The 12708-nt window shown below is 35.9% G+C and overlaps 1 protein-coding gene across 3 annotated transcripts in view; it reads right to left on the minus strand.

The window, feature by feature from the left end:
• Positions 1 to 5371: 5371 nt before the first annotated feature.
• Positions 5372 to 12708, minus strand: part of HNF4G (hepatocyte nuclear factor 4 gamma) — a 123318-nt gene continuing 115981 nt past the window's right edge. For all 3 annotated transcript variants that reach the window (XM_004762327.3, XM_045063188.1, XM_045063187.1), the window contains exons 9-10: positions 12142 to 12264; positions 5372 to 7783 (exon numbers count right to left, since the gene is read on the minus strand). In XM_004762327.3, coding sequence (XP_004762384.1) covers positions 7662 to 7783; positions 12142 to 12264 — 245 coding nt within the window. In that variant the 3' untranslated portion in view covers positions 5372 to 7661. The remainder of the gene's footprint in view (positions 7784 to 12141; positions 12265 to 12708) is intronic.

Genomic DNA, 12708 nt, shown 5'->3' on the forward strand with positions numbered 1-12708 from the left:
TTATAGGACAAGCAGGTCCTTGGGAGGACCAAGAAAAGAAGGAAACATCAGAAAAAAAAAAAAAAAGAAAAGAAAAAAAAAATTGCCTGTGAAAAGGGGAAACCACAAGTTTGTTATTCAGAAATCTTCCATTACAGAAACCTTAACTATCATAACTTTCTCTTTTTTATTTTTAGGGGAAGGGGACAGAGGCAGAGGGAGAGAGAGAATCCCAGGCAGGCTCCAGGCCAGCACAGAGCCCAATTTGGGCTCGTCTCATCACCTGAAACGGAATCAAGAGGCAGTTGTTTTGGGCGCCTCGGTGGCTCAGTGGGTTAAGCCGCTGCCTTCGGCTTGGGTCATGATCCCGTGGTCCTGGAATCGAGTCCCATATGGGGCTCTCTGCTCAGTGGGGGCCCTGCTTCCCTCTCTCTCTCTCTGCCTGCCTCTCTGTCTACTTGTGATCTCTGTCTGTCAAATAAACAAATAAAATCTAAAAAAAAAAAAAAAAAGAGTCAGTTGCTTAACTGGCTGAGGCACCGAGGTGCTGCTATGTAACTTTTTCTAATGGAAACTCTGATCTGACCAGTTTCTTCATGTCCTAGTAATTACTATCTCCATGCATTTGTAAGTTGACTTCATTAACACTTTTCATGCCCCCTTTTCCTCCTTGTGCACACCTTAATTGGTGCCTTAATTTTTCTGAAGATAAATTTCAGAAACGTTTCATAGTTTTCAGCAGCTCAACATAAATAATTCTCATTAGATTTTTTTTAAGTTTGACATCTGATGGTATTGCAATCTCTACTTCATAAATCTGATTTTTACCAATTTCATTCTTGATGATACTGTAATCTGTATGTGTGATTAATTTCATTTTGCAGTTGCCTAAATGAATCTAAATGAATTTTGTAAGTTTTTTCAGGTTGCATTCCCTAGGAATCAGACTTTGAGATTAGCAGGGAGGATATTCTGAAAGGAGGCACAGAGGCCAACTTTGGCAGAGCAGAAGTTGTGGTGATCACTCAGTAAAGATGGCCCCGCCATAATGATTGATGTTCCAATGGTAACCCAATCATGCATTTAAATATGTTGCATTGTCTTTTCGTTATAGCAGCCAATTATTTTTCCAGTATTTTTTTTCTGATAGTTCGCAGTTATATTCATAAAAGTTATTGGCCTGTATGTTTCTTTGTATTCCCTCCATTTTTCTCGGGTAATTTAATCAAAGATTTCATCTAACTTATTTGTCATTTCAGAGCACTAGCAACCGGATTTATTACAAATTGTGTATTTTTTCTTGTTATATTTGTTTGGACTCTCTTGTTTATATATTACTTCCTACAGCACTAATTATGTTTAATTCTTGTTCTTTTTGTAATTTTTAAATAATATAGTGCATTTCACTTTTGTGAACTTTATTGCGATGTAATTTATATACAGTAAAATACACACATTTAAATGTAAAGCTTGGCAAATTTTGACAGATATGACCACCAAAATCATGCTGCAAATCCTCTTCCCCCAAATCCCCAATGTCCTCCTGCCTCTTTGAAATCAGGTTCAAACTCAAGCAATAGTTGATTTGCTTTCTCACACTATAGAATAGTTTGCTATTTTTTTTTAAAGATTTTATTTATTTATTTGACAGAGAGAGATCACAAGTAGGCAGAGAGGCAGGCAGAGAGAGAGAGGGAAGCAGGCTCCCCGCCAAGCAGAGAGCCTGATGCGGGACTCGATCCCAGGACCCTGAGATCATGACCTGAGCCAAAGGCAGCGGCTTAACCCACTGAGCCACCCAGGCACCCTGCTATTTTTTTTTTTTGATGGTATATACTTTTGTCCAGTTTCATTTGCCCATCATGTTTATGAGATTTGTCTGTTTTGTAACATGTATCAGTAATTCACCTTTTAATTTCTGTATTGATTTAATCTCAGTGTGAATATAACACAATTTATTTCCCCATTGACAATTTTCCGACATTTAGTTTGCTTCTAGTTTTCAGCTCTACTGAATAAAAAACTTTGCACAAGTCTTTATCTGACATTTATTTTCATTTCTTTTGGGTAATACCAAAGACTGGTATTTCAGGCTAAAATATGGCAACTGCATGTTTAACCCAGGTAAGAATATGAAAATTCTTTTCAAAGTAGCTGTACCATTGTACATACCCAATACCAAGTCTGGAAAAAGTCTTACTGTGTCTGCTTCCAATAATCATATATATTGGTATATATTTGGTAGCATTCTATTTGGTACCAAATTTGGTACTCTCACATTCATCCAGAATACAGGTATCTCTTTTTACTTCCTTTCAATGAAAATGTTTCTTCTCCAACTTGACTCATTTTCCATTTAGCAGAGGGATCTATTTCAAAAAATCAATTTGGATCACGTTCTGCCCTACTTAAAACCAGTTGGTGAATCACGTCAATACAGTTACACTAAAATCTAACATACTTAGCATGGGTCATTAGGAACCGTGTCATCTGCCCTCTGTCCCCCTTCACACTCTCAGGTTTTGACGCTAATGTTCTTGTTCACTGTTTACCTAATGTTCTTGTTCTTGTTTACCTATAGTCTTCTTTTAGCTTTTTTCTGAGAGCTCTCTCCAGATCTGTAAGTAAACTCATCTGGGAAACTCTCAGAACATCCAGTTGGACTACAAAGTAATGATTGGTTCTCTATAATTATTTGTATGACTTTAGCTTAATGTTTTCCCTCCTCAAAATTCCTCCAGGAATTTCAGAGCTCCAGTGGCCACAAATTTGTGGCAAAGTGTAGGGATTTAATATATATATATATATATATTGGATAACCCATAAATGTTGCTTACGAGATCACTTTGTAAATTATGTACTAAAGTATTATGAAAGAATTATGTAATAAAGACACAGATGAACTTTTAATCTAATCTAAAAATAATTATATTGCACTAGGTAATTTTTTTAAACTGTGAAACTTCATGAGGTATCTAAGTTTTGGCATATATCTCCCATATTATTTTTAGTTGTCCGTTTCCTTTAATTTTTTTTTAAACTACTTTTTCACCAAACTATTCAACTTTTCTTTTTTTCTACAATGGTATATTTTATGAATTCTATTTTAGTTTGGTTAATGGTTATCTGTAAATTTTTAATTATATTTATTTTCTGAAGTATCAAGAAGAAATACTCACACATGTATGTATTTGTACCATTATTTGCAACTTGTGTAAAATTAGAGCTACTGTACAGTGTCTTCCTTCCTTTTACCTGTCCCTGTATTCCTTTGAAGCTTCTAGTACTTTTTTGTTTTAATGGACAAACTTTGTATTTTTCTAAATAACTATTTCTCTAAATAAGGGACCAAACTGGTTATAAGAAATGGAGTGCTTGGCTACCATGGTCATGGCAGCAAAGTTCACTGACTTCTTCAGTAATTGTTTATTTTCAGTTTCCATATCTGGGTAGGTAAATAGAATTCCCTTTGTCTCTCCTCTCCAGTTGCATCCTCCTCACCCAAGGTGTTGCCTTCTGCTTAGATATGCCTATGTATTCACAACTTCTATTACCTGTGCCTGTAAGAAAGAACCTGGAGTGTTGGGGAGGGAATGGTGGGAAGGATACGTTGTGGGGGGAAGTTCACCATTGAGCTGAGTCCCTTCTTTCTTATAATTATTATAGTACTCTGAAGTTAGGATCTCTCTCTCTCTTCTGTAACTGAATACAACTCTCCCAATTTGGAAATTGCTGTGGCCCAGACCCTCTTTCAGTATGAATCCATCTGCCTCAAGGTAAATCAGGTGAATCACACTATGAGCCCCCAGCAGTGGGTCACTACTGTAGCTCCTTATGCCCTTTGATTTGATTTTCATTGACTGTCAACATTCTCTTCTCTTGGTCTTAGGCTCTCCTGTTACAACTTTGACATTTTTGAGGGCTCTATTTGTGGAATTTCGTATCACTTTCACAGACGTACCATTATGCTTGTGGTTAATCACGGACAAGTCTGCCTTTCTTTTACTCTGATGACATCTGCCTCATATTTGCAGAAAAAGAACTGAAAATTTCAGGACATGTATAGATTTTTTCTTACTTTTAAAGTCTTTCTCTGGGCAGTTCAGCAACATCTTGAAGGGAAGGAAGGAACGTAAATTTAAAAAATTTGCTCAAATGCCCAAGTTAAAATAGATGTCAATTTGCACTCGAGTATAGAGTCCAATAAAACTTATTATTAATACATGCAACGTTTTTCCTTTATTCTAAATTGCAATCCTCCTGTGACTGAAAGCAAGACTCTTCTTTGTCTTCTGAATTTCTCTATAAAATTAGAGTATATTTCTTATATTATCCACAAAAATATAAAAATTATGTTTCATATTTTAAAACAAGGTAGGCATTTATTTAAGTAATAACTAGTAAATAAGGGAAAAAAAATTGATTTTTAAAAAGTTAGGAGAATGTGGCATGAGTCGAATGTTGGCAGAGAGAGAGGGTCTAAAACTGAAAAAATGTGATACAAACCAATGCTTTCAAACTATGGAGAAAAATACCAGATAAAATAGCTACAATATTTGAGTGTTTTACTGAAAGACAGAATGTGGGGAAGAGGGCAGTGGTCAAATGGGAGTACTTCAGGTGTTCACAATAAACCTTAAGTATAATTAATGTTTTTAAATGATGTAGGCATATAACCCTGATAAAAGTAGAAATTTCACAAAAGAGTAGAATTTCCATAAAAGAGTAGAATTTCATAAAAACAAAATTTACTGGTCTTCACATTTTAAGAAATTTTACAAAGAAGCTTTAAATATGAACGAGGACAATGGCAATTAAAACATCTAGGTTAGGGCGCCTGGGTGGCTCAGAGGGTTAAGCCTCTGCCTTCGGCTCAGGTCATGATCTCAGGGTCCTGGGATCGAGTCCCGCATTGGGCTCTCTGCTCAGCAGGGAGCCTGCTTCCCCCCCCCTCTCTCTCTCTCTGCCTGCCTCTCTGCCTACTTGTGATCTCTGTCTGTCAAATAAATAAAATCTTTAAAAAAAAAAATCTTAAAAAAAAAAACATCTAGGTTAAAAGGTATTGCCGGAGTATATGTAAGCCATGCTCGCCTATTTATTTTAATTACTGTCACAAAACTGTCAAAAAAAAAACCACATAGTAACGTCCAGATATGAATATTCTCCCTTTCATTAGCATCCAATTCTACAATTATTTAGAAATTGCTAATTAATTTTGCTCCAGCTTTGAAAAACCAGTATTGGTGAACTCCTTATGAATTTAATTAAATGTCCAAATAAAAGATACTATCAGTATCTCTAAAATTACAAAATCATTTTAAACAGTAATGAAGCAACCCTACTTCAGTTTTTTTTCTCAATTTTTATTTAGAAAGTCCAGTGAAACAACATATCACAGTTTGGAAATATTTTAATCTCACTATAATTTAACACTTACAAAATTTAGTAAGTTTTGATTTTCAACAATAAAATTTATAAAAATAATTTTACATTTATAAAATGAATCACTATTTCACAATAAATTATTCATATTTATTACCTGAAAAAAAGTTTTGTGCTATATAAAAGCAGTAAGTTTCATTATCAATATTTTGAAAATATGCTGAAAACTTCAGTTCCTCTTTGCCCAGCATTTTTGGCAGTTAAGTATACAAAAATATTATATTTAAAATTCCCTGAACATAGTTATTAAAACAAAACTGTTAGCAATAATTTCTAAAACAAAGTTGTTTAGTAAGTATATGCAGATAAGTTAAAGGGCTTGCTAAGAATGAATTTTATGTTTTATATTTTAAAGATTTTTTAAATATCTATTAAGAGAACAGCACAAAAAGTTAAACAGAAGTCTACAAAAGACATTTGTATTTTTAAAGATGAAAAGCACAAAACTGAGACGCTAAGTAAATTCCCACAAAATAAGAGTTAAGTAAACTTTCCTCTTCCCTCATTCATTTTCAAAGATGCATTTGACAGTTTTCCAGTACCAGCTATTGAAGGAATTTTGATTTTATTTAAATCAATAATACCTTCTAATAAATCATTTCCCACTCTGAGTTAGTAAGTTAGTTAACATTAACAGAACCCTCTTCTTTATAGAATTAAGTGGGGATTATGAAATTTCAGAAATTTTGAGGTTCTGTAAAAATCACTGAATTCAGGTTGGGACACTGTTTTTTAGATCACTGATAATTACTCAACCAGTTTTTCCCTGCTTCTGAATAAATGTATGGTGTGTGTATGGTGTGTGAGAGAGAGAGGTCACTGTTTCCTGAGGTGGACCAACATTAACTGTTTTAAATAAGCTTCAGCTTTAAATCAAATAGGGTTTCCAATGAACTATACTCCTCAGTCCACTGGATTTTTGAAAATCTGCCGAGTCAGTGATTTGGATGCGTTTGTTTTCATCATAACCTATCTGGGATTCTATCTTTTTTTTTTTTAATTTGTTTTCAAATTTTTCTTTTTGGTGGGGGCGAAGACATGAAAACTACAACAGTGGTTTCTTATTCATGCTGCAACAAATTTACACTCATTGATTACATGTGAGTATGTGCTAAGGTAATAGGATGGACAGTATTCAGCATCTCTCAATTGTATACATTTGAAGACCATAGTGAGAAGCTCACATTTTTCATTCCATCTCAAAGATTTATTCTCATTAAAGTCAAGCAGACCTGGGCGTGAAGCTGGTGGCTCTCCTACTCCTCAGGTTTATGAATGTTTGTTACCTGTGAGTCTTAGGTGTGACAACACACGGGTGACAGATGGGGGTTTGTCTCCTAATAGCACTCTCCCTGACTGGTGCAGTTTAGTGGGTGCAAGGCTTGCCACCTAAAGGCTGCTCTCCCAGCCTTGCTGGGAACTGGATGTGGACATATGCTAAGTTCTAGTCAATGGTGACTACTTCTAGATTGTTTCAGGAGAGAAAATCAATGTCTCTCTTGGTTGAGCCACTATTTTAAGGGTTTCATTTTTTTTTTTCTTAAACCATTTTTTTCTGTATCCTAACTGGTAAAACAAACATGTTTTACCCAGGATACATCTTCAAATAAAGCAGATTATAAGGAATAGCCAGTCATCCTTGGAATGGCTTTTTATGATTTCTTAAGGTAAAGATGGGCATATTTAACTGTGGGCCAGAAAGATGCTTTTTAGCCATGGGATACCCACAAGCGATCCTTCTTCAAAGAAGTATTTCCTGTTCTGGAGCAACTGCTTGGCAAGTTTAAAATTGATAAAAAAAACAAAACAAAAACAACAAAAAACCTTGGTTCATTGTACATTAATCTGGAGTTGCTGATCTACTGCTCTGGTCAAAAAAGACCACTTAGTTCTGCATCACATCACCACGAAGCAATTATTTACAGATTTAAATTAATATCAAGACAACAAATGAAAGCAGTCCATAAGATTCAATTAGTTCAGGAACAGTGCAAGGGAAGTTGGAAAAATACACTATACAAACATATGGAAATTCAGATATACACTGCTTGCACCAGAAAATTTTAAACAATACGGACAACAAACAAAAGGAGCCTATAAACAAAAAACCCAGGATCCCATCTTACAACAGCACCATAAAGAAGCCTTGGCTCAAAGTTTGCCAAAAGTACTATCCTGAGTTATGTCAAGACCAACAAGTTTTCACATTTACGCAGTGCCATTCAGGAGTAAACACACTCTCACAATTGCTTTTGTTTGGAGAGAGGCTGGTGTGATATCACTGAAGCTTGGTTGGCGGCTATTTTGTACTGTTCTTGTCCAGAGCCCTGTGGTGGGGAGGGAAGCGGGGTCTCAGGAGTTGCTAAAAGAGAAGCAGAGAATTTGATGTGAGGGTGACCCAGCAAGTACTGTGTGACACCAATATACATTATTTTATATTGGAGATACTTTTATTTTTATTTTTTGGAGATATTTTTTTAAAAGATAATAGATAAAGTAGGATTATCTAATACATTAGGAGCTCCTTGAAGACCTATTGGAGTTGCACTGCCTTCTGAACTCTAGGATAGCATTCAAATGGAATAGAGCATGCTTGCACATCTTTTTTTGTTTTTTCCAAGATTTTTAAATTTATATATTTAAGAGAGAGACAGAGATAGCTAGAGAGGGAGCAGGAGTGAGGAAGAGAAGGAGAAGCAGGCTCCCTGCTGAGTAGCGAGACTGACATGGGGCTGAATCCTAGGACCCTAGGATCATGACCTGAGCTGAAGGCAGACACTTAAACGACTGAGCCACTCAGGCGTCCCATACTTGAACGTTTAATTTTTTTTTAAAGATTTTATTTATTTTCATTTGACAGAGAGAGATCACAAGTAGGCAGAGAGGCAGTCAGAGAGAGAGAGAAGAAGAAGCAGGCTCCCTGCTGAGGAGAGAGCCTGATGCGGGACTTGATCCCAGGACGCTGAGATCATGACCTGAGCCGAAGGCAGAGGCTTAACCCACTGGGCCACCCAGGCGCCCCTGAACATTTTAATGGTCACTTAATAGTCCCTTTAAAATCACTTCCCGCCTTTTTTAACAGCATTTATGAGCATTTCATTCTCTTACAGACACAGCAGGAAAAAAAGTCAACAAAAACAATTAAAAGGCTATTTTTTTTCAAATCTTAGAAAATGTCACAGTTTTTGCAATAAAAAATGCACATAAAATAAAATATATTTGGTTTGGATTCCACTAACTCAAAATATTAGATGACATTACAACTTAAGATACTTTTCAAGTGCTTTGAAACCTATATCATAGGTAAGAGCATCTGAAAAATACCAACTTTTTTGCTTCAAAATTATTCTGTTACACTGAGCTCATCTGTCCCTTCCCCATCAATGCAAAGAACCAGCCCAGGTAACTGAAAAACAAAGTTACAGCTTGAATACTTCATTGCGTAGAATAGTATGTCCTACCATTGCAAACTTTTACTATATTGTAAAAGAATCTAGGAACTATCCAGGCCTTTAATTTTTAAAAACCTGAAATATTTTAACATTCACATTTATTACCATTCCACATATTTAACAGAACAAGTAGAAAATGTTTTATGATCATACTGAGGAACTGCAAACTTTATAGATTTTTCTCCCCAAAATAGCTTTTAAAAATTCTATACAAAAACAAGAAAAGTTCCCTTTTGCCTCAATATGGCTTAGCAATTACTTAGAACCAACATCTTTAGGTATAGTTTAATTGACAAAAGGATAACCATATTTGTTTTAAAAAATTATTTCTGGATATTTGGGATGAATCTAAGACTACAATGGTCTGCTCTAAAAGGCCAGAAAAGTACACGTGAGCTTAAATTTCTGTGTGCGTATTTGAGGTTTTGCTTTGTATGAAACAAATGATTCTTATAAACATTATGCTGAAAGATGAAAAATAGAATGTGATTTTAAAAACATTAGAGTCAGTAAATATGCTTTTAAAAATACTAGAAAACTAGCATTTAAAAAGTAAAAGATTCAACCACCAGCAGAATTGTTAAACTTTCTTGCCAGTTGATGCCGACAATGTTTAATATGCTGTTAATGTGTTTTATTTTCTGAGTTTATGAATAACTCATCTCTAAGAGAGATGGTAATGGGCTTCCCTCTCTGCTCTTGACTATGAAATGAAAACGGTAACATATGCTGTGCAAGGATGGTCCCAAATTAATGTCTTTCAAGTACATTTATAGCCACAGGTTATACCTTTTCTGTAATTTGTGTGTGTGTGTGTATACATATATATATATATGTATATATATATATATAAAATAACAATTTTACTTCTGCCTCTATCATATATTTAAAGAACTTTGTGTTTCAGACACAATTTACACATAGGTTTCCCAGTACTTGTATCTAAGTGATAGCAGTGGTAATAAGTATTTCTGTGGCCTCTACTTTTCATATCACTAGGTAGCAGTGAGATCATATGCAGTGAATTGTTACATTTCATTGAACATTTCCATGAAACCACAATGTAACTAGTTATTAAGGGCTGCTGTAAAGTCAGTAGGTAATACCAGTATGCATCATAATTACATGACAATAACTCATGGAATCTCAGTGAGTTAGTTGGTTTCGTGTTAAGAGGTTATACATCCGGGCACCTGGGTGGCTCAGTTAGTTAAGTGTCTTCCTTCAGCTCAGGTCATGATCCTAGGGTCCTGGGAGGGAGATGGAGTCCTACATGGGGGTGGGGGGGGGGTGTCCCGGCTCAGCAGGGAGTCTGCTTGTCCCTCTTCCTCTACCACTCCCATATGTTTGTGCTTTCTTTCTCTCTCTCTAATAAATAGATAAAAATCCTTAAAAAAAAAAAAAGAGATACATCCAAGGCAAATCTGATTACTTAGTATAAATTCAGACATAATTCTAGAAAGTTTGTCAAACAGAGGTTTTTATCTCTGAGGTAGCTTAAAAATTAGAATTTTTGTTAAATCTGCAACACTATCAGATGAACTCAGCTACTAACCCTTACTATTCATACAATCATTTTAGTTCCAAAGAGCTTTCCCAGAGGCCTCACTCTGCACAAATCTGACATGCACAAATTTCAGTTATCACAGCTTGGGTAAACAGACCGGTCCTGTAAAAACATGGTTCAAATTTCAGCGAGCTCGGGAACTCACAACTAACTGTGAGTAACTTGATACATAGAAACTTCCCCGTTAACTCTCTGGTCTACGTTACTTAGCTCAATAACAGATGTGCATTATGATCAGTGACCAATCACATCACATCTTTAAGTTTGTCTGTGACTGGTCACTGAATAAATTTTATTCAGTTCGTGTACTGACAACTTTAATTGTGTAGTTGCATTGCCTCCTTGTCTCCTAGTGATACATTCTCATATTTACCACTTAGCAAAAAGTGGTAAAGCAAAATTGGCAAAAGAAAAAAAGAAAAAAGAAAGAAAAAGAAACAAAAAGTGATTATGCTAGAAGTGAATGGAGCATGGATGGAGTCAGACAAGAATTAGCTGCCCCTGGGAATGCAGATGTTGTTGCTGTTTGAGTCTCTAAACCTGCATTCTAGAGCTTAGTGAAGGAGAACTGATGGACATTAGTGAAGAAACTGATTGTGCTGAAAAGGATGATGATGTCTCTGAGGAAGTGAAACCTGTTCAAAAACAAAACAAACAAACAGAAAAACTTCACATTCAATGGATTCTCAGAGACAGTTCAGAGATGGAAAGTGCAATGGAAAATGTTGGAAGCCGATCCAAACTTCCAAAACAGTAAAATTCATCAAGGCATAAAAAAGATGCTCACTTCCACTTGCAAGTTAGAGGAGGAGAGAAGGTGGCCAGCACTGTTTGAGCTACACTTTGTAATTTTTTTGAAGACTTTATTTCTTTATTTTAAAGAGGGAGAGCACACACGAGTGATGGGGAGGAGCAGAGGGAGGAGAAACCAACTCCCCACTGAGCCGGATTCTGGGATCAAGACCTGAGCTGAAGACACACACTGAACCGACTGAGCCACCCAGGCGCCCCTACACTTCATAAATGTTTTAACAATGTTTATATTACACTGAACTAAATAAATCTCAGGATTTTTATTTTTTAATTTCTCACAATATTTATAACCTGTAGTTAAGAGGGTTCTTAAAGTTTTGGCAAACATTTTTAAAGGTCACAAGCAAACTATAATTTTCCTATTGATTATTAAGATTTCTTTGCATGGGTCCAGCTTGCACAGTCCTTCTTACAGTCCTGCATGATCAGGGAATACCAGAACTGCCCTTACATCCTGGTGTACTTTGGAAGCATTTACGTGCTCACATCCTACTTTAGGGAGTAAGGTCGGGCCTAAAGAGAGTAAGTGAATTGCTGAATGTCAGAATCTCCCACAGTTGAGTCCTAGAGAGGAAATGGTACCTAATTTTTTGCAATTTCTGGATACTGACAGATTCTTTCCCCAAATCCCACTTTTCCTCAGACAATTAAGTTTAATAGTATCACAGTGGAAAACTAACTGAGGGTTGCTGGGGGAGGGGGTTCGGGAGAGAGTGGTGGGGTTATGGACATTGGGGAGGGTATGTGCTATGGTGAGTGCTGTGAAGTATGTGAACCTGGTGATTCCCAGACCTGTACCCCTGGGGCTAATAATACATTATATGTTTATAAAAAAATAAAAAATTAAAAAAAAAAGTATCACGGTTGAAAAGTGGCCCAGATACTTACAGATCTGGTCCGTATGAACCAGCGTTGACATGGGACCTAAAAGTATAGTTTGTCCAGTTAATGGATCTTGAGACAAATGTGGGTGCATGGGATGATGGAGATGACTAGCGTCATTGGAAGCACCTACAGAAGATAAAAAGATGCTTACATCAGTGAAATTTAATCAGGGACACCAGCAAGTTTACCTTGCAACAAATGTTCTGATTGACAGCTTGAATATTGCTATTTTGGCAAAGTGCTTTTTGGGATTTCAAAAAGAAATTAATAGAACTGCTGCCATATTAAGGACAATGTCAGCTTTCACTGTGCATTGGTAGATTAATGTTGTATCACATTATGTTGTATATTAATAATGGACCTTGTGTGCCGTTTCCTGGAATCATTAGGTTTGCTGCCTGTTGTTAAGGCAATTCCAAGAATCACTTACCTCAAGTTTATAGTATTTGGGATCACACTAATAGCATAAACAACTTTTATTTCAGAAAGATGTCATTAGGAACACATTAAGTACCAGAAAACTAAAGCTAAAATAAAATAAAATAAAGTGATTTTACAAGGAAATTTAAT

Source organism: Mustela putorius, unplaced genomic scaffold (assembly GCF_011764305.1).
Source record: "Mustela putorius furo isolate JIRA1106 unplaced genomic scaffold, ASM1176430v1.1 tig00003846_pilon_pilon_pilon, whole genome shotgun sequence".
NCBI classification, from domain to species: Eukaryota; Metazoa; Chordata; class Mammalia; order Carnivora; family Mustelidae; genus Mustela; species Mustela putorius.